General features: G+C 43.7%; 1 protein-coding gene across 1 annotated transcript; it reads left to right on the top strand.

Moving 5' to 3' along the window:
- Positions 1–214: 214 nt before the first annotated feature.
- On the top strand, positions 215–20,341 carry nr2f5 (nuclear receptor subfamily 2, group F, member 5). The gene is made up of 4 exons (XM_015949738.3): positions 215–798; positions 9,181–9,461; positions 13,920–14,166; positions 19,807–20,341. The coding sequence occupies exons 1-4, from the start codon at positions 432–434 to the stop codon at positions 20,124–20,126; spliced, it is 1,215 nt and encodes a 404-aa protein (XP_015805224.1). The 5' UTR covers positions 215–431; the 3' UTR covers positions 20,127–20,341.
- Positions 20,342–22,557: the final 2,216 nt, after the last annotated feature.

The following is a 22,557-nucleotide window of genomic DNA, read 5'->3' as shown; positions in this document are numbered from 1 at the left end:
CTGTTTGAGGCTTTTTAAATGATCGTTTCCAATTCAGGAAACAGAATCAGCTCGTTTTTGATCCTGAGAGCCAGACGCGGAGTTTCCAGAGAGGTTGCAGTCTGAAGAACATGCAGCGTGTTTATGGATCGTTGCGCAGCCAGGGACACCGGGAGTTGTAAGCTCTGCTGTGGCTCATTTATCATGTTGATGCCCCGCTGCTGCTGCTGCTCCTCCTGCTGCTGTAAACTTTGATGTTTGAACGAAGTATTTAGTAACATCATCAGACTGACGTTCTGACGCTCACATAAGCTCGGACTGATCTCTGAGGAAGGTGGGAAAAGCCTTTTTGTCCTCCCTCATTTCACATTTTCAAGACATCAGGACGGATCTCTAACGCGCACGCTGACCTTTTCCGTGATTTTAACAAAGATCAAGTGTTTGGGGATAGCATGGCAATGGTAGTAAGCCAGTGGCCGGAGAACATTTCTGCTGATCCGGGGTCACAGCTCCAGATGTGTGGCCAGGAGCCCGGTGGGGGACCGGGGACTCCCAACGGTTCCACCCCGGGTAACGACGCTCTTTCCGGGGACAAGATCCCCAACGTGGACTGCATGGTGTGTGGGGACAAGTCCAGTGGGAAGCATTACGGCCAGTTCACCTGCGAAGGATGCAAAAGCTTCTTTAAGCGCTCGGTGCGGCGGAACCTCACGTACACCTGCCGGGGGAACCGAGACTGTCCCATCGACCAGCACCACCGTAACCAGTGTCAGTACTGCCGGTTGAAGAAGTGCCTAAAAGTCGGCATGAGGAGAGAAGGTAAGCCGCTGTGGGAAACTGATGGATGACAGTTAAACGTGGCCCAATTGACCAGATTTGTGCGTAAAAACGCGCGTAACGCTAAAAAAAATCCACGTCAACGGTAGGTCTTTGAGTCAGCTGTATAATAAATGTGTGTGTGACATATCCTCGTTGAAATTTTTATTTTTACATTGCTAAGTTTCTAAAGCCTATAGCAGAACAACCTCATTTATACATCCAGGAGCATCTATTTTTGGCACCAGTCCTCATCACATCGTTCATCTTTTCCCAACAAAACCCCTGATATGATGCTCTTATGAGGTCAGTTTGGAGCAGAGCCACTTGTGCGTAAAGTTCTTTAAGATGGCCGTTTACATGCAGCTGGCTCTCAGGGAGAATAATCAGTCACCACCTGCGGCACTAAACTGCTTATTCCACATTCATTTACCAAATCCGAAGCATCCATTCCTGTGGAATCCTCTCTTTGTCTCTCCGCTTTAATGATGCTGTTGGTTTGCCGACACCCCGAGCCTATAAGAGGATGCCGCTACATTTGTTGCAATTGTGTTGGATTAAGAACGGGTCAGTTCATGCCAAAAAGGTTCAGAGGAAACGTGTTGGAAGAGGAGCACTTCCCCGTATTAATTATCACTTAGCAGCGACACCCGGTCCAAGAGGTGCGAGCTGCGCGTATTTAAACCGTGAGACCAAAATGAGGCAAAACTGATCTGCTAATTGCCAGCGGTTGGCTCAGCTGGCGCCTGTTTGCGCGTTTCTTTAGTAGAATCTCTTAAATCCGGGTTAAATAGATGTTGGATCCAGGAGGACTATTTAGGATGAAGCAGAAGAACACGCGAGAACACCAGAACCTTGTGGCGAAAAGATCTGCGCGCTTTTGCGCAGAGCGACTCGTTTCATCCACTTCTGACTGATCAACGCTCTGCGTGTTTAATCAAGATGTCACACTTAGTCCCGTTCAGTTCTCTGTCAGAGGACAGAATAGGGTCAACGGCAGCCAGTGCTGCTCAAGGACACTTGGGCAGTGGATGATGAGGGACAGATAGCGTCCGTGCAGCACACCGACCCGCTGCCCTTTGTTCTTTATCAAAGCAAAAATGTAAATAACATCGGTGGGAATACCCGCCCTCGGATTCCTCAAGGGCCTCTGCGAGTCAGCTTACTCCGTGTGTGTGTGTGTGTGTGTGTGTGTGTGTGTGTGTGTGTGTGTGTGTGTGTGTGTGTGTGTGTGTTTACACACCGCCACGTAAAGAAACCCGCGAGCCACTCCGAGTCGGTCATGCTCCTTTCCGACTGAATGAACCCGAGGAGATCGCCTGATGCGCTGCAGCGCGTTAAAAAATAAACCCAACAGATCACCGTTCTGCTTTAGTCTGCGTAAAGGAATGAGTTCAAAGATTTCAACCACAAGAAGGACTTATTTTAATTTATAAGTGCAGGAGACATTTTTCTAAATCCTGAACATGCTCTAAGAAAAGTTGCATCATGTCCCGAAACTTTATTTTGAACGCAGAAGTAAAACGTTGCTGCATTTTTTTAAAGATTCGGATCAAAATCTGGTTCGTTTGACTCTTAATTGTGTCATCTGATTGGTGGGTTGTTTTGTGATTTGTGTTGGACCAGTTAAGCAAAAGTCGGATAATCGTCATGGTGTGGAATCAAACATAAGTAAATATTCCCTGAAGGATTTTTATTAGACATCCTGTTAATAAATTATATTCATTTTTGTGGATAGTTGAAGCAAAATCTGACATAAATAATGATTTATTAGACACATTTTTTGGATTTTTCAGTTTTCAACAAGTGGCAGGACAGTTAAAGCTCCCAGGGGTCATCCATAAGTCATGTTTTCTGTTTATTATTCAGCAGGGTCAGTTAAGGATGTCAATGGGATGCAGCATTTAAGCTCAGTGAGGATTTCATTTAAATCTGCATTTAAATAATCCAAAGTTTTAAAAATCTGAATGATCCGTATGAAGAACAGAGAGTTTGTTTCATTCACAGATGTTTGCAGAAACATCCTATTTCTGCTCAGAGGAAATTAATACTTGGCTGCTTTAGAAGGCATCATGAGTGACAGATTTATACGTTTCTTTCTTTCAAGTGTTTTCTTTTTTACTCCTTCCCAAAGGGGACGTTTGACCTCTTTCTGCAGCCCGCTGCGTTGAACATAATATCATTTGTTGGAAACTTCTATCCAGAGAAGCTCTCAGCAGCAAGTCGGCAAACATTTCAGCGCAGGTTTCAAGAGGAGTCAAAGCTCTTAAATGTTGGCAGCGATGGTGTCATTGTTCCAGTGGGCAGCTACATCCAACCTCCAGTTGCTTCCACGTCGGCGCCGTTTGCCAGCTGACTCGTAAGCAGAGAGGCAAAGAGAATCGACATGACAGTTCCTTTGAACTGAGGGAGGAAATGTTTTAATTTTACAAGGACGAGTCTCTGAAGATGGAGCAGCACGGGGAAGCGACAGCACGCTGGATGAATTCATGCACCATGATAAGGTCATACTGCTGTGTGTGTGTTTGTGTGTGTGTTGATGAACACACTCGGTTTGTGGAATTATTAAGAGTGTAGTGATAATAAGCAGACTCAACATCCATAGTGCAGGGAGCTGTGACTCTTCTGACCCATAATGCACTCTGACTAAATCCTACAGCAGAGCCGAATGTAGGTCAACTCCAACGTTAATAACCGACAGGCTGCAGTCAAAGTCCAAACGTGTGAACTGTTTGGGGGCCTCTCGGGTGTGTAAATACCCCACCGGAGCACTCGAGTCTAACAGTGTGTATTGACTTAAAAACACTGTAGTGATAAAGGTGTGTCACTATAAAAACACAGCTGTTGGTGCTGCTTCAGCTCTGGAAACCCCGTTAATCGGTCGTTATTGAAGGTAGACGCTCAGAATCTTCCAGTTCTGGAGCTGGATCCAATATTTAGGTAAATAAATATGACAAAAGCAGCTTTCTGATCTCATCTGCTTACACATTTGATGAATTCTGAGAGTTTTCTTTCAGATGTACGGCTAAAGTGACCCGATGAGCTGCAGTAACTCCCTCTAAAACTGATTTTGGACTGTTTTGGTTGTGACTTAAGTAGCTCAACCTGTTTTTTGCGTCAGTTAGGTCACTTGTAACAATATTCAGCAAGGGAAGAAGCACAGGAGTGTTTACTCAAAGCTGAAAAGTAGGGTATCACAAGTCTTTGAGATTCTTTAGTACGTTTCACAGCAACAGACTCTTCCTTTGGAGGGCTCAGAAAAGTCAGTGCTGTAGGCAGCATTAGCTATTTTAGAAGATGCTTTATTAAAGTTTGGGGACAGAGATTCCAGCCAAGCTTCCAAACTTCCTGGTAGGGAGCTTGTCCGTCGCTCCGGGTCTGTGTCACACTCTGCACGCCTGCTCTCTCGCTCTGGTGCGTCTCTCGCTGCGTTCCTCTGCTCCTTCATGTTTGACGGATAACTCGGGACAGTCCTTGGGTGCGCAGGTGGTTTGTTTTCAATAATTTAGCTTCAGATGGAGGAAAACAGGAGGGGGAAAATGTAAAGAGAAACGCCTTCTGATGACGAGATAAAAAAAAGAAAAATCAATTTTTCACACTCTGAAAAATTCATTTGACAAGTTAAAAAGTTGATGTTGTTGTGGAGCTGGTCTGTTTTTTTTATTAGCGGCTCCTGTAACTCAGGTTTTTCTATATTTGATTCAACTGGAGCTTCCTTTTCTTTAATAAAAACCAGACTAGAGGTTGACCGATATTGTTTTTTCTATTGCCGATACCGATGATAGGTAAAGGCCAGCCCATAGTTGATTTTCATGGTCTATCTAGATGTTTTCCATCTCATTTTCATGCTAAAATGTCACAGATAATATCACTTGATTCACAAAATTTCTGAAACTGAATGAGTTTTTGAACTCTGAAGTTAGCCAGCAGTAAAATCTTCATTTTCTCTGCCCAGTTTAGTGTTGAAATCAGACATTGAACTAGCGTTAATCAAACAAACTAGCAAACTGACCAAGAATTAAATATTTAAAACTGGCAACAACAAAAAAAAAAAAAAATAGATCAAACTTTTATAAAGCAAATGTTATTTGGGAACCTATATAAATTAAAATAAAATTCTGCAGCAGCACGGGGCTGCCCGGGGATGTACCTGACTTTAAATCTGCTTTATTAAAGAGGTATATCGACTGATGCCAATATATTAAAAATTGTCAAATATCGGTCCAATGTATCGGCTGACCGATATATCGGTTTACCCCTTGTCCAGAGCAGCTCCTACATGTATGTGCTCCTTATTTTATGCCAGTTTTTTCTCTGTTTGTAATAATTTAAATTCTGCTAACTCCTGAGGGAGATCTCTGACTACAAAGGACTTAAAGGCACAGCTGCATTTAGCATTTACAGCTGCGCCTTTAAGAATTTGCGGTGGCAGAAAGTGTTACTGCAAAAACAAACACGAGACAAACCAAAACGCTTCATGTTGTGTAAATGGAGCTGACCCTGAACTCAGGCAGGCTTTTTGAAAATCTGCATGGAATAAAATTTGTTCTTTGGCAGCATTAACATAAACCCCAGAGGTGTCGTTCAATCCATTTTAGCAACGGCTAACACACACGTTTCAGACAAATGGGTCTGAAACGTGGTCGAAAGGTCAAGTAAATATAGGAAAAGCAGCAAATATGAATTATAAACTTTGTTTTTTTGCTAATTATCACTGCGCTATCATCTCCATCTGTTTCTTTTACACACTGGCTCCTTTCTGCTGCGGTCTGACTCTCGTTACCTCACTGCAGTGACCCACAGGTCAAAGTTCAGGGCCAAAATAAAACTATGAGAGCCATGGGGATATCACCCTGGTGTCACATCACACACCACCCTCTCAGCTGGATCACACATGTGCCTTCACATGTGCTCAGGCATAGATTTTCACTCTTTTTACTCTTCAAAATGTATTTTTCTGATACAAACAGGCTGTTTCCAGCTTCAGAACTGCATGTTTGGATAATTTTTAATCCCAGAATGGAATAAATCCCTTTTGTTCTCCCACTAGATGCAGACAGAGACAATATCTGATTGCTCGTGCTGAGAAACGGGTTTATTTTCGGCTCACAAATGGAAGCTTTAGGGATAGAAAAGCTACTTATTTAATGCAACTATCAGAATAAGCCGAATCTATAATGCGTCTGCGGCGCTGTGACCTTTCAGTCCAAATGTTGATGGGTCTTAATTGTATTTAGCTGCTGTAATGCCTCCGACCATCTGACCCGAGGCTAGCACAGAGACGGCAGGCAGCTGTCGTTTGCTGAAGCGGCGTTTTGAGAGCCGCAGCCGAAACGTCCCATGGTACGTCGGTTTTCATGCACTTTCATCTTATCAGTCTCTCTTCACGTCATAACAGATGGAACACTTCTTGTTTTAGGAATCCTTTTGCTCACTTTGAAGCAGATTCTAGTTGTTTTCCAGGTTTACAACGTAAATCGGTGGACATTTGTTACTACTTCATCCCTGCACCTTCCTTTTCTAACTATCCACAAGCGTCTGCTTCCATGTCGTTCCCTTCTCTCCTGCTCTCTTCCCTGATACCACACCTCTCCTCCCTGCTCCTTTAATCCTTCCCACCTTCACCCCTGTTGCTCCTTTTCCATCTACTCTTTATCTCTGTAGGCGAAGAAAAACAGACGGCAATGTGTTTCACTCAAGTGCTCTGCCTCTCTCTGGCTTGCTTGCTCGTGAGTGACCCCCACAATGAGGCTTTTGAAAAGTCAAGTGGGTCAAGTAGATTCACAGCCATCTGCAGAATTAATCACTAATTGATATTAGAGCAGATTAACTGCTCTGAAATGACCGCCCAGACCCAACAGGACCTAACGGGCAGGTTCTGATCCATCTGATGATGTTGTTGGAATGGTTGTAGGGTACCAGAAGCACTCTGATTTCTTAAAGCACAGCCAAGGCTTTTAAAGCTCGTCTTCCTGAGGAAGTGCCCTGAACAAATCCTTCCAAACATCCCTTCAGAGCCTGCTCATGCTCGCTTGACGGTGCCCTCTAGCGGAGTGAGGAATTTAGCCCGAGTCAGAGTGACGACGTTCGAAGTTCCCGTTCCCGGGGCGGGAGATGCTGCCTCCGCTCCCGGCTGCTCGGAGACATGGTCAAGGTGTCCTTCAGAGACGATGCACCAGTCGCAAGACAATGTCCTCATTACATGGCTTCAAGGACAGCAAAGATCAGACCGTTCACCACCCTAAACTAAAACATTTATACTTGTTTCCATTATTTTAATGTTAAAGCTTCTTTTTCCTTTGACTTATGAAGTCCGACGCTTCCTAAATCAGCAGGATGTGGATTTTTCTGTGGTAAAATCCCTCTTGGAGCAATGCTCTTTCGTTTACTTTCTTCTAGCTGTGACAACAATCCTCAAATAAAAAAAAGGCTCCAAAACTTTGTTTTTCTGGGGTGTTTGTGAAAAATGTCCTTTGTGTTTGTTCAGACTCGGAAATGACATCATAAACATAAAACAACTTATTTAGTCAAACTCTCTTGAAAGAAGTCAATTGTTTTCCAGATTTAAAAGGTGAAACTTTCTATTTTCGCACCGATTTATCCAAACTCACCGATGGTGCAGGCTTTTATCATTGCTTTTGTGTGGATTTTAGTTCGTTTTTGCCTCTTAGAAACCGGCAGACTTGGGCTTTAAAACGACGTGTTTAGGGATTAAAATCTAATTTATTTAGGTTAGAAAAACATCACGATTTGGCTCCGCGCTGTCTCGTGCTACAAATCGCCTTTTGTGGCTTATATGCTGACGTACACGACCACACGTACCAAAGAGATAGCAACACCCAACAAACTTCCCTTTTGAAATACTCCACTCTGCAGGCGAACATCGGAGTAAAAACGTTGAAGATCCCTGAGTTAAAACATTTGCCTTTTCTAATCTTTACGTCACTTTTATGAAAAATCCCAACCTAAACGTCTTCTGATGTTAAGTCATGTGTGTGTGTGTGTTTCAGCCCAAACCAGACAGTCAAGTGAGTAAAAATGTCTTCAATCACCTGAAGTTGCTGCACCTTCTCTTTGAAGACACTTAAAGTTGTTTTTATTTTGAAACTCTTTGCGTAATTCTGGAAAAATGGAGGGCTGTGTGGCCGATCTGACAGCCGTCTTTAGCAAACGTGGAGCTGCCGGAGTGACGAGGAATGTCTGTTGAGCAACATGGTCTTTGTGACAGACAACACCACCTCCCAGCTTTGCCGCTCGGCCCTGTTTGCCGAAGGAGACGACATTCTTCTCGGGGAACACGGGTTGATGAGTTCACGGAGGAAGCTGGAGCTCTGAGGTCAACACCTTTTGTGTGGAGCTATTTATTTCAGGCCAGAATTAAAGACATTTTTATAACACTCGAGAGTCGTTTGACCCCTCGATCTTCAGATGGTGCGTTTGATTGCTACAGCTGCTGTGTGAGAGTCCACAGGTGATAGATGAAAAGCATCCCCACCCCTCTTGTCTATCCCCCCCCCCCCCCCAGCCTCTTCACCTGTCTCTCTCTGGAATCTCTTAGCCGAGCATTTTCTCAGATCATATTAAAACATTTTTCACCAATTTTTTTTATCTTCCTGCAGTTCTCAACTTATCACCTTCCCACTTTTACGCCTTATCTCACCCGCTCAACCTTTTCCCTCACACACAGCCCCCTTTTTTGCCTTTCACACACTTGCTCTGTAACAGTAGATGGAGTTATTAGTCAGACAGTGGCGATGGCTGAACAGGTGTTTTTCAAATGGGCCTTTGAGCACTCGCCGCATCATCATCACTCCACACCCGCGTGGGGGGTGGAGGGGGGGGGGAGTGGAAGGTTGGGACATGTGTTTGTCGGAGAGCTTGGCCTCTGTGTGCCCTTTTCGCTTCGGGCTGAGCCTTTTGCCGATACACAGAGCGGGTGGGGGGATGTTACATGTATTCATGTGTGGGTGTGTAACATGTGTAGGTGTGAAGAAGTGTTATATCTTTAACAGCTGCTGCTTGTCATTACTCATTGATGCTCAGCAGCGGTGGAGGATGGTCTTGGCCTGGACTTCAAACTGTGCTCTGCTGAGGAGACTGGCACTGACACATTTAAGAGTCAGAAAAATGTGGCGTTTTCGCTCCTTCCACCCTCTTCTGGAGCCCACCATCCCACACATTTTCCATGCCCAATTTGCTTCTTTCTTTTCTCTCGTCTCTCGTTCCAAACAGGCTCATAGGACTCCTCTTTCTCCCATGTAGGCCCTCAGAAAAACCACCATTACTGTAAACTAATGAAAGTTTAATACAGATGCTGTTTGAGCTACTCAAAGTTGGACTGAACACAGAAACAGAAATCTAAAGCTCAGCTGTGCTTTTCAACAGCTGTTCAGCGAGGACGCACGTCCAACTCCCAGAGCAGCCCAGGTCAGTACCTGACCAACGGCACCGACCCGTACAACAGCCAGCCCTACCTGTCCGGCTTCATCTCCCTCCTGCTGCGCGCCGAGCCCTACCCCACTTCTCGCTATGGGGCGCAATGCATGCAGGGGAACAACCTGATGGGCATTGAGAACATCTGCGAGCTAGCTGCCCGCCTGCTGTTCAGCGCTGTGGAGTGGGCCAAGAACATCCCCTTCTTCCCTGACCTGCAGCTCATGGATCAGGTGAGTTGGACACTTTGATCGAAAACAAACAAAAGAGCTCAAGCTGTTCTTTTTGTTTGCATTTTTAGTTGTTGAGAATAAAAAAATAAATGAAGAATAACTTTAACCAACACTTTAAAAAAGAAAAGAGCAAATAAATGAATAAAAAAAGCTAATGTTTATCTTCATGTCTGTGTAAACTGACATGCAGCGGCTTATAAGAAGAATTGTGTTTGGCAGAAACAACGTTCGGAGCCCACATCGATCCTATTGTAGATTTACGCCCGAGTGAAGTCTTGGCACAGAGAATCTACTCAGACTAGAAATATTTAGACGCTTTCATCACAGCTGCAGCAGCATCAGACCATCAGAGTCCTAAACCCAAACAGAGTTCAGGTTTTTGTTGTATTCTTACCGTTAAGTCACTTTTTAGGTTAGGCTGGTTTAAAATGATCAGCTTCTTCCACAAGGAGCTCATAACTGACTTTGGCTCAAGTTTAAATACAGAAACGTGTGTTCACTTCTGTCAGACATGTAGAGTTTGAAAACAAAATTACATTTTAAATTTCCTTTTTTTTCGACTGGTTGTCGGTTAAAAGGTCTTGAGTGTTCGTTTGTGCATGATTATATATATATATATATATATATATATATATATATATATATATATATATATATATATATATATATATATATATATATATATACTTGTGCAGAACTCAAGTTGCCCCCCATCTTGGTGCCTGTATGTTGGAGTTTACCCCGGTGAACGAGAAGGTAGCCTCCCTCCTCCTACGTGTTGGGGGGACGGGTTCTGACTGTGGTCTGTGCTTATGCACATTTTTGGAGACCTTGGAGGGGGTGCTGGAGAGCGCTCCTTCCGGTGACTCCCTCGTTCTGCTGGGGGACTTTTAACGTTCACATGGTCAACGACAGTGAGACCTGGAGAGGTGTGGTTGGGAGGAACGGCCCCCCTGATCTGAATTTGAGTGGTGTTTTATTATTGGACTTCTGTGCCAGTCATGTATTGTCCATAATGAACACCATGTTCAGAAGTAAAGGTGTCCATATGTGCTCTTGGCACCAGGAGACCTTAGGCCGCAGCTCAATGATCGACTTTGTTGTTTCATCTTACCTGCGGCCGCATGTCTTGGACACTCGGGTGAAGAGAGGGGCGGAGCTGTCAACTGACCACTACCTGGTGGTGAGTTGGCTCAGACGGTGGGGGAGGATGCCGGTCAGACCAGGCCCAAACGTATCGCGAGGGTCTGCTGGGAATGTCTGGCAGAGTCTCCTGTCAGAAGGAGCTTCAATTCTCTCCTCCAACCGAACTTCCAAAATGCTCCGGGGGGAGGCTGGGGACATTGAGTCTGAATGGACCCTGTGCCGTGCCTCCATTGTTGAGGCGGCCGACTGGAGCTGTGGTCGCAGGATAATCGGTGCCTGTCGTGGTGTCAACCCCCGAACCTGCTGGTGGACACCGGCGGTTAGAGATGCTGTCAAGCTGAGGAAAGAGTCCTATCAGGTCTTTTTGGCCTGTGGGACTCCAGAAGCAGCTGACGGGTACCAACAGTCCAAGCGGAACGCGGCTCGGGTGGTCGCCAGGAAAAAACCCGGGCATGGGAGGACTTCGGTGAGACCATGGAGCAAGACTTCTGTACGGCTTCGAGGAGATTCTGGTCCACCATCCGGAGCCTCGGGGGAAAGCAGTGCACTACCAACACTATCTATAGTGGGGACGGTGTGCTGCTGACCTCTACTCAGGACGTTGTGGATCGGTGGGCAGAATACTTTGAAGACCTCCTCAATCCCACCGACACGTCTTCCAATGAGGAAGCAGAATCTGGGAACTTTGGGTTGGCCTCTCAAATCTCTGGTGCTGAGGTCACTGAGGTGGTTAAAAAGCTCCTCTGTGGCAAGGCTCCGGGGGTGGATGAGATCCGCCCGGAGTTCCTTAAGTCTTTGGATGCTGTGGGGCTGTGTTGGCTGACGTAGCTCTGCAATATCGCGTGGACATCGGGGGGAGTCCCACTGGACTGGCAGACCGGGGTGGTGGTCCCCTTATTTAAAAAGGGGGACCGCAGGGTGTGTTCCAACTTCAGGGGGATCACACTCCTGAGCCTTCCTGGTAAGGTCTATTCAGGGGTTCTGGAGAGGAGGGTCCGTCAGATTGTTGAACCTCAGATTCAGGAGGAGCAATGTGGTTTTTGTCCTGGCCGTGGAACACTGGACCAGCTCTATACCCTTAGGGGGATCCTGGAGGGTGTGTGAGAATTTGCCCAACCAGTCTACATGTGTTTTGTGGATTTGGAGAAGGGGTTTGACCTTGTCCCGGTACTCCGGGAGTATGGGGTACCAGGCCCTCTGATATGGGCTGTTAGGTATGACTGGTATCAGTGCTTGGTTGGCATTGCCGGCAGTAAGTCAGGCTCGTTCCCAGTGAGAGTTTGATTCCGCCATGGCTGCCCTTTGTCACCGATTCTGTTCATAACCTTTATGGACAGGATTTCTAGGCGCAGCCAAGGTGTGGAGGGCATCCGTTTTGTTGGCCTGAAGATCAGGTCTCTGCCTTTTGCAGATGATGTGGTCCTTTTGGCTCCATCAGAACGTGATCTTCAGCTTTCGCTGGAGCGGTTCGCAGCCGAGTGTGAAGCAGCTGGGATGAGAATCAGCTCCTCTAAATCTGAGACCATGGTCTAGATTCGGAAAATGGTAGAATGCCTTCTCCGGGTCAGGGATGAGGTCCTGCCCCAAATGGAGGAGCTTAAGTATCTCAGGGTCTTGTTCACAAGTGAGGGAAAACTGGAGCATGAGATCGATAGGCGAATTGGTGCTGCATCTACAGTAATGTGGGCGTTGTACCGGTCTGTCGTGGTGAAGAGAGAGCTGAGTCAGAAGGCGAAGCTCTCGATTTACCGGTCGATCCACGTTCCTACCCTCACCTATGGTCATGAGCTTTGGATAATGACCGAAAGAACGAGATCACGGATACAAGAGACCGAAATGAGTTTTCTCCGAAGAGTGGCTGGGCTCTCCCTTAGAGATAGGGTGAGAAGCTTGGCCATTCGGGAGGTGCTCGGAGTAGACCCGCTGCTCCTCCACATCGAGAGGAGCCAGTTGAGGTGGCTCGGGCATCTGGTCAGGATGCCTCCTGGACGCCTCCCTGGTGAGGTTTTCCGGGCACGTCCAACCGGGAGGAGACCTAAATGTGGACCCAGGACACAGTGGAGGGACTATGTCTCTCACCGGGCCAGGGAACGCCTTGGGATTCCCCCGGAGGAGCTGGCCCTAGTGGCTGGGGAGAGAGAATTCTGGGCCTCTCGCCTTAGGCTACCGCCCCCGCGACCTGACTCTGGATAAGCAGATGAAAATGGATGGATGGATGGTTGTGCAGAACTCAACAGGGTGATAAAACTTAGAAACATACCAAAGTTGCAGGAAAGTGACTCTGAAAGAACCGAGTTTGAGTCCCGCATGCAAAAATGACACCTGAATTATTAAGTGTAAACCCTAAAACTCTCACGACAATAACAAATGACTAAAGCTCTTTATTAAAATGTATCATCTACTTATTTAAGTTAATAAGGTGTATAGTATAATATAAGATAAAGTAAATGAATAACATTATATAGTTTATTTATTTATTAATTAATTTTTTAATTTGGTAAAGTTTAATAAATGATTCAGTGAGATTTTAGTACTGAGTTGTGCAGCGGTAAAAGTTCTCTAAATTTAATGAAATGACCCAGAAGTGTCTTGGTGGCGCTAACGGAAGAATCGGAACTTCCGTCATCTTGAAAAACACAGGACCTTATAATTATTCTAGTCCAGAATTAAATTCAGGTTCATCTTAAGAACTGTTGCTTGTAGCCGACTGTAATAAAAGTAGTCAACCATCAGCCGGAAATATCTTCTGGATTTTACGTAACTTTTTGGTTTTCTGCCTTTTACAAAACCTGTGAGCATCTTTGGGTTTTAGAAACAAGAGTACAAACAAGTAAGAGCTGAATCAGGCTTTTCAGCTAACGTTTGACCTAAAACAAACACTGAATGGACGTTTGTACTTAGTTGAGATTCATATTCGACATGTAGAAGTGGCTTAGATTTAATTCCCAAGTTCATGTGTGAATAAAATAAAAATAAAGCTGGGATTTTAACATGATTTCTATATGTTACAAATTATTTAGGTATCTATGAATGAATGAAATACTTTTTTTATTCTATGGTTTGTTGTGATGAAATAATATTTTGGTTGTTCTATTTTTAGCGCCAGTGGGCTGGATATAGATCAGATCCTTAAATCTTTACTTCGATCTGGTTTAATGAAACTACGGATAAAGTTTAGTGTTGGAAGACAATTAAAGATGTTAAATTTAAGTAGATTCTTTATTACAACAATAAAACAAAAGCAAATGGATAAAACTGGAAGAGTTTGACCATCCTTGGCTGCAGTAAAAATTCTTTGTGTTTATTTTCTAGGTGGCCCTGCTGCGAATGTCGTGGAGCGAGCTCTTTGTCCTGAACGCCGCCCAGTGCTCCATGCCTCTTCATGTGGCACCTCTCCTGGCGGCCGCCGGCCTGCACGCCTCGCCCATGTCTGCAGAGCGCGTTGTGGCCTTCATGGACCACATCCGGGTCTTCCAGGAGCAGGTGGAGAAGCTGAAGGCTCTGCAGGTCGACACCGCCGAGTATTCCTGCCTCAAGTCCATCGTGCTCTTCACGTCCGGTGAGTCTGGAGAAACAAAACGGCTGAAATCAGGAGCGAGGGCAAATTTTCTTCTGTGAAAAAGCAAATAATCAACTCAGAAATGCCCAGTCGTTCAAACTGAGCGTAGCCTTTTTTATTTATTTATTTATTTATTTTTTAAATATATTTTAGTTTTAATTATAAATCATTGGTCTGTCACTTCTGGGGGGATTAATTATTAACAGAAAAGCAAAGAAATAACTTGTCTTATAAAAAAGAGCAGCTTGTTATTATTTCTCTGGCTTGTTATTATTTCTCTGGGCAAATTCTCAGTGACTTCAACAATAAATATTTAACTTACAGAAATATTTAGGAATGTAAATACCAGTTTTCAGTTATACAGTTTTTTTATTTACTTCAAACATTTTCTTTTTTACAAATTACAACAAAAATCCTATAAAAAACTAAATTTTGTCCCATGAAAAAAATCCCATTTCATTCGAATCACTTTAGAACACATTTATTTAAATTTTACTCAAGTTTACCTTTTTAGTTCTGGTTCTACTGAAAATATTCACACAGAAAAGTCAAAGTAAAGGTAAGCTAGCTGCTCTGCTCTGGCGCTCCGAACCTCGGACATTTGTATGACTTTGTGCTGTTTAATCTGTTCAAATGCAGCTTAGCTACAGATGAGAATTTGCTTTGGCTGAATATTTGAACCATTTTCCTAAGGTGCGACTCATGACAGGAAGTTCTAATTTCCAATAAAAACACTTTTCTTCACTGGGAAGACTCTCGTTGCGGCTCAGACAGAAACGGCGGAATTAGCAGGCGGCTAAGCTAAATTTCTGTGGCAAAAGTTAATTCTGTTAATTGGTTTATTGGAGTCAACGGGGTTCTTAGTTAGAGGGTTTCTTAAATAACTTTACCTGAGCCTGAGACGTCGTAGAATTTGAGGGAATTCTTTTGCGTTTGAATATGTAGAAAAAGATAAAGTAAAAAAAAAACAAAAAAACATGTTGTAAATTACTTAACTAAAAAGCAAAGTAAATAAAGGTCAACCTGGCAGCTTGTTAATTTAGTCATTTTTTATTTTATTTAATAGATTTCTGATGTTTTACAAGTGTGTTTAAAAAAATTATTTTAGTCACAGCTGATAATAATAATTTTGTAAAGCTTCAAACTTTCACATAAAAAAATAATCCCAGATGAGAAACGTAAATAACAACTAAACAACAAAAATTAAACAAATTTAACACATTTTTGTTAAAAATAATGAATTTGCTAATCTTGCTGCTTTTTCTGAAGTTATAAGTGTCCCTTTATGTAAAACATTGAATGTACTTTGGAAAATGTTCTGCAGAATAAAATAATAAAAGCACAAACACTATCTCACTGTAACAAAGTGGAGAAAAAGGGTTACAACACACACTTATAAAACCGATACCAGTGTTTAAACAGGGGGAAAAAAAAGAAGCTTGAACTTAATCCGCAACCTTCTGACCCCCCGGAGTCTGACCGAGAGGTGACCTCGAACGCTGCAGCAGATATGGTCTTATTGGCTCCATATGTAAATGCAGCTGGTACAGTCATCCCACCAGTCATGGTCTCTGCCCTGGACGAGATCTGGCTGGAACTTCATCACTTTGTTGTTCTATAAAAGCAGTTTTTACCAGCCTGAAGCGTCCTCAGCTCTGCGAGCGTTTGTTTCTGTCTGCAGGGTGCAGCTTATTCTGTTCTTTGGGTAAAATTACTCGTTAAATTACATAAGAAAGCAGTTTAAATAAAGTTATATCAATATTTATTTGAACAAATGCACTTACAAATTGGATCTTTGTGGTCATACTTGTGATATAAAGGCATCAAGCGTCCCTGACCTGTTACGTTTAGCCTTTAACTTTCTTTTTGTCCAACCCTTACCATCTAATTCCTGCATGTCAGCAGAGGTTCAAGGAATTTCCTGATTTCATGTTTCTCTGTCCTCCCCACTGAGCTCTGGACAAGGTTAAATCGAAATCTAATGGTTTGAGGCCCTGACAAGCCCCCTGAGATAGTCATTGTTTTGATACTACTTAGACACAAACCCTGTTGAGGTTTATCCTAACGGTCACGGGGCTCCAGAGCAAGCCAAAACGCTGTCACATCTGGGATCCTTCACCAGGAGATCATGCTTTGTGACCTGGGAGGAAACGGATGGTGAAGGAGCCAACACTGAGAAGTCTCTCCTCTGTGTTTTTAATTGTGTTCCTTTTTTTCCCCTCTTTTGCACATCGCGTGTGTGTGTGTGTGTGTGTGTGTGTGTGTGTGTGTGTGTGTGTGTGTGTGTGTGTGCGTGTGCGTGTGTGCGTGTGCGTGTGCGTGTGCGTGCGCGCGTTCGTTCCAAACCCCTGTTTCTGTGCAAGTGGGTGGCTGCAGATCCACCTCTTCCCTCTCTTCGCTGCTTCCATCAGTCATCTCTCCTTTGTGATCCCATCTATTATTAAAAGCAGCCGTCCGCCCCTCCTCCTGATACTCCCTAAACCCCAAACTCCAAGCCGAGTCCAACCCCAGGACCCCTGCCCCCACTACAGGACTTGAATTATGTATGGTGCGATTCAGTGAGAAGGAGGATTCGCCGTGACCTACATAACCCCTGTAGCCTTGAGCATCTTGTGCGACTTTCCTGCATGAGCAGATGCTCGTGTGCACACATTGATTTAAACAAAAATGTGCATTTTCTGTATAAATATTTCTGAAGCGATTGCATATTCTGAGAGTTGAAAATGTGAATGCAATAGCAGGATGCATGTACGTGCACATGCACCTGTAGTAATCCCGCCTCCTGAGATGACCTAACGAGCTTGGACAATCACCAATATTCCCTCTCCTCCCTTTGGGTCCACTCCCTCCACTCCCCCCTGTGAAGCCAAGGCCCATCAAGCCACATTAGAGAGTACATCTCACTCCTGCCACGCCGGTCCCTCCTCATCGCCCCCTCTGATCCCGTTGCTTGCCCAGGGATCAGACAAAAGAACACAGTGGTGCTTGGCGTGGAAGGACGCCCACAGAGCTGTCGCTTCAACACGCGAAGTGGTCTCAGTCGTGCAGACAGCTCCGCTAATGCCAACCAGGCAGTCACCGTTTTGTCACGCAGGACCTGAAACGGCAGTCTGACAGTAACGGCGTCCACCGTCCTCCCCCGTGTGGAGGGAAATATACCCAAAGTGGGAGCAATTATTCTCACAGAGTGATGAGAATGGAGCCCGCTGTGGGTGGGGAGGGATCGACATGCTTCATCAAAACATGAAGTAAATTAAATATTGTGCAGAGTGGATCTGAGATCCACACAGGGGACAGTGTGATGACGAAGCAGACCTGTGATGCAAGGTGACGGGGTTAAAACTCACAGCTGGCACTTTCAAACAGAAAGCTGGAGGGAAGAAAAACGAGCCCTCATCGAGTACCTGTCTCCCAATGTGGGTTCACTCAGGGGGCAGAGTACAGTCGGCAGCGGAGTACAGTAAAAGGTGTCTTTGTTTAGACTTAACACATTTTTGACCTCCTTTACTGAATCCCTCTGCTCTGCTCTTCATGCAGAGGGTGTGAAATAAAGTCACACTGTGTTACACACTTTCTGGGTTGTGTGAGACTCTGGCTGAGGTGAGGGGTGGAGAGCTGAACACGAGCCACAGATGAGGGGAAAAGGTGCATGATGCTGGAGATGCTGGAGATGTGCATTTGTGCGCTGACCACCTCCGTTTGCCAAGTTTAGGCCACATTCTCAGTGAGGAAAGGCTTTGATTCCAGTATATGATTCAGCCGTTGCCCTCCTTTAGTCCTGAATGCTTCCTTCCAGGAATGTGAGGAGATGAAATTTAAGAAAGTATATAGGAGCCATTTATTTACTTATTTTCTGTTTGTTTTACTGATCTGTACCATTACTAGTCAGATATTAAGTTTTCCTTTTGCAGTTATAATAGTTGTCCCTTTCTCCAAAATGGCCCTAATGCTGCTCTGTAATAACTAGCCTCTCACTCTCAGCTGCATGTTTGGGGATATATAAAAGGATACTTTGCAACTTTTTCATAATTTTTAAATTGTTTTCTTGAGCCAGCATGTACTAAAATGACCCTTTACAGAGTTAATAAAAGGCCACCCAGTCCTTATCGCCCTCTGTGGCAGAATATTCTACTTGCAAGTTCAGACTGGCAGGCCGCTCTGTTGGGACTTAAAATAAACTTGAGCTGACATAATGCAAAAGCCACAATATAATACCTTTACCTACAACAGAAGTTAAACTCTACAGGTACCGTGCCAGTGTAGTGATTTCAGACAGATTATTTAGGTTCCCCTGCGTCGGGAGCCGTGTTTGTGTTTTCAGCAGTCACAAATTTTGCGCAACAATAAGAGCAAAAACTATCTTTAAAGAGACGATGTGTGGTTTTTACTGTTAATCTCTGGAAATATCCATTTTGGAAATTTCTGGAAATATACATTTTGTGGAAGTTGAATTAAACGACGCCCAGTTGCTTTGTAACATATAATCATAAAAATCGGGTCTAAAATGCATAGGAGCGGGTCTAAGCTTTTTTATTTTTTACATTTTTTGTTTTTGTGAAGCGCCTCGTGATTTTTATCTTGAGAGGCGCTATAGAAATGATAACTTCTTCTTCTTCTTCTTCTCCTTCTCCTTCTCCTTCTTCTTCTTCTTTTTCTTTTTCTTTTTCTTCTTTTTCTTCTTTTTTCTTTTTCTTTTTCTTCTTTTTCTTTTTCTTTTTCTTCTTTTTCTTTTTCTTCTTTTTCTTTTTCTTCTTTTTCTTCTTCTTCTTCTTCTTCTTTTCTTCTTCTTCTTCTTCTTTTTCTTTTTCTTCTTTTTCTTTTTCTTTTTCTTCTTCTTCTTCTTTTTTCTTTTTTCTTTTTCTTCTTCTTCTAAGTCTCGGGGTGATGCCATGTTTCCTTCTATGGGAGCCCGTGAGGACAAAACACATTTAATGATTTGTAACAAGCGGTTACAAAACTTTCACCATTCATAAACGTTGTTTTACACATTTACATCTTCACTCGTTGCCAGTGATGAAAGGGAGTCTGATGTGCTTGTTGTTTTGCTGGAGGTTGTGCTCCCTGGGATTTTTGACCCTAATGACCATCCGTTGGTAAAACCTTGAACGCAAAAACACCACTTGCTTGCAATGATTTAGGTATGTACTGCCCCGTATTGCTAGGGAAAATACACACCATCACTTTAAAGAACATATGGAAGCAAAACAGGGTTGTTCACTTGTTAAGAAAGTGGTAATTGAGCCTTGAAGTTCCTTCAGGGGTGCACAATATGTGCTGGTCGATCGCTTCATGTAAATCACAATAGTCGTAACACTAGAAGAAAACAAATTCAGAACAAATGGCAAAATACGCGTTCTCATTACAACCTGTGCCTGAAACGCCACCATGGCAGCACAAAAGTTGTGTTTTGGTAAAATCGCCCAACTGCCATGTGCCCCCCTTTGTGCGGGCATACATCCCTTATGAAATTAGCTCATTGGTCCTAAAGAAGGTTGTTCCATAAATAATCTCCAATAGGTAGAATATTTGTGTTTCTTAAAGAAGGACTCTTAAAAATGGCTCAATAGCTCTATTTGCTGCTCTTCTGATTTTCTTCTCCAAGTCAAAAACTGTGTTTTCTTTTTTTGTGTGTGTTTGTAGATGCTATGGGGTTGTCAGATGTAGCCCACGTAGAGAGCATTCAGGAGAAGTCCCAGTGTGCTCTCGAGGAATACGTCAGGAACCAGTATCCCAGCCAGCCCAACCGGTTCGGACGCCTGCTCCTTCGCCTGCCCTCTCTGCGTATCGTCTCCTCTCCTGTCATCGAGCAGCTGTTTTTCGTTCGCCTGGTGGGCAAGACACCCATTGAGACATTGCTCCGCGACATGTTGCTCTCAGGCTCCAGCTACAACTGGCCCTACATGCCCACCGTACAGCGGGAGCGGCCCCTCGCCCTCCACTACAACGAGAACGGACCGTGAAGTGGAGCTCCCTTTCCTTCTCTTCGTTTTCTACAGTCTCACCTTTTCAGCTTCCCCAGAAGAAGCATCTCCCTCACCATTCCACTATGAATTCCCGAAACCCTCCTAGTTACACAGCCAACTGTTCTTCATTGCCGATACGAAGCCTTGGTGGCCCCGTGAAGTCCCTGAGCTGTCTACATTTGAGATGTGGCATGAGCTGGACAGGTTGGTAGAATCAGTTCAAGTACAGTTCACCAGCAGGTCTGTTGGACTCACTTCAGACGTCCGTCTCAAAACTGTGCAAACAGAAAACATTCAGCTGATTGCTGGTGCTATGCCCGCACTCAGAGAGAACAAGCATGGCATAAAAAAAACTGAGCAAGGGGGCTTGCCAGATGGACTCTACAGCCAAGAGCACAACGCCCAGGTGTATATCTACTAATTTTAAAAACCAGAAGCCATTAAAAGAAGACAAATGCCAAAATGTCTTCTGCAGAGGACACGTTGTATTGTGTGTTAGTAGTAGCACTGTTTATATGGAGCGAAAAATCATGATTGTGTCCATATGTACAGGATATCATTGACTCTAAGGCATTTTGGGGTTCATTAAATAAAGCTCAGGTTCAATGGGTGGGTAGATGGACAAACACACATCAGTACCAGCACAAGAACATAAAGACAAACCCAGCTATTTCTACACTTATCAGCAACCCATGCCAAAGCTGACAAAAGCATATTATTTGGAGTTTATGTGGCAGTGTTGATGAAATCTTTTTGGTTTGTCTATAATTTGACTTGTTTGGAGACTCAGGTGGAGAGTAGGAGTTTATAATATACAGTATATATATATATATATATATATATATATATATATATATATATATATATATATATATATATATATATATATATATATATATATGAAAACAAAAAGCTTAGGCACTTGCATTGTAATGTAGTCAGACCCTTCACTTATTCACTCCTGTAACTTCACAGCACTGGTAGAAGATCTCTACCCTTACCTCATTTGTTTAAAAGTAATTAAATAACACGACGAACCATTCAAAAAGCTGGTCAGAACTTCCCTCGTGACTCTCTCACCGGAGGAACTCACTCAGCTCAATGTCGTCTTTACTCTCTTTGTGTAACGATTGTCAATATTGGACCTTTTAGTTTTTAGGTGGGGGTGGGAAAAGGTGGGGAGGGTGGGGGGCATTTTACAAAGTTAGCTGTACTTGCCTTAGAACAAAGATTTGTCACTGAGCATTTATCTTATGACTGTGCCATAATCTCTCGTTACCTGTTATAACAGGTATTATGTCCTGTCAGGAGTGGAAATAGGCTCACATGATGCTGATGTTTAATGTGTTAACATCTGCAGCACTTTTGGACGCCATGCGAGTTCTTTTCCACTTCCTGGTGATATTGTTGTGTAGGGAAACCCCTAAACTCATGCCATTTGAGCGTCTAGAGTAATGTATCACTAACCTCTGAAACCTTCATTCTGTGTTGCAGGATTATTCCTGTTGGTTTGTGTCTTAGTGTAGAAAAACTTTAATTTTGCCCACTTTGTCCTCTTGTTGGAAACAAGTTTGTGTCGCCAACATGACATCTCGTTATCAGCATCAAGTATCAGTATTGGAAACGTCGTCAGGGAGCTGAGGAAGTTGTCTGTTGGTAAATAAACTCACAACGTTTCTTTGAGTTTCTTTTTTGCCCTTTCCTTTTGTTTGGAAATACTGATTATCCATTGAAATAAAATTTTGTTCACTTGAAGTTTTGTGGTGTCTACAAATTCACTCACTATGAATCGCTGAAGAGCACACATGCTTTCACATTCTGCACCTGGGACCAGAAAAACTAAAAATAGTTTGGAGAATTGATTTGTACAGACATTTAAATTTTATAACCAATCACATTACAGGATGCTCAACAAGTCTCTGTGGTCTTGAAGAATTACCATTCTGACACATTTTTACATCACACATTTCAATTAAGATCAAATATTGATATAAAATGCAGGATTTTTCGAAGCTGAGATCAAATATTGTAAATTATGTTCAATATTAGGCAACACCTGATGCTCAACCAGCTTGCACTTGGAGTATGTGATGATGTCTCTGGACTGCTGAATTCTGAGTCACGTTTGTGTTTTCTAAGGTGGATCAGTGGTGATGGCCACCTTAAATTCAACCTTAAAGTGAATCTATTGTAGGTATTCATCATATGATGATTTCCCTACAATTTCATAAAAATCTTCCATCCTTTCGTCATTAGAGGCAGCATTATGAGCAGAGATCTGGAGACCGTGGCCCAATCTCAATACTCGCACTGCACCCTGCAGACTTCAGCAAAGTGCACTTGGAGAAAGTGTGCTGTAAGGCTTTGAGTGCGTAGTACACAAGTGTGCAAATAATTGCAGAATTGAGGCAGGGGACATTGCATCATC

The sequence above is a fragment of the Nothobranchius furzeri genome, chromosome 5 (genome assembly GCF_043380555.1).
Source record: "Nothobranchius furzeri strain GRZ-AD chromosome 5, NfurGRZ-RIMD1, whole genome shotgun sequence".
NCBI lineage: Eukaryota > Metazoa > Chordata > Actinopteri > Cyprinodontiformes > Nothobranchiidae > Nothobranchius > Nothobranchius furzeri.
Note: the sequence above shows the minus strand (reverse complement) of the source record. Positions and strands in the feature narration are given on the sequence as shown.

Excerpts from the sequence above, each read along its gene's own strand:
- nr2f5 (XM_015949738.3), top strand. The coding sequence starts at position 432 with ATGGCAATGGTAGTAAGCCAGTGGCCGGAGAACATTTCTGCTGATCCG. Across the intron at positions 799-9,180 it reads AGTCGGCATGAGGAGAGAAG|CTGTTCAGCGAGGACGCACG; the intron begins GTAAGCCGCTGT and ends GCTTTTCAACAG. Across the intron at positions 9,462-13,919 it reads ACCTGCAGCTCATGGATCAG|GTGGCCCTGCTGCGAATGTC; the intron begins GTGAGTTGGACA and ends TTTATTTTCTAG.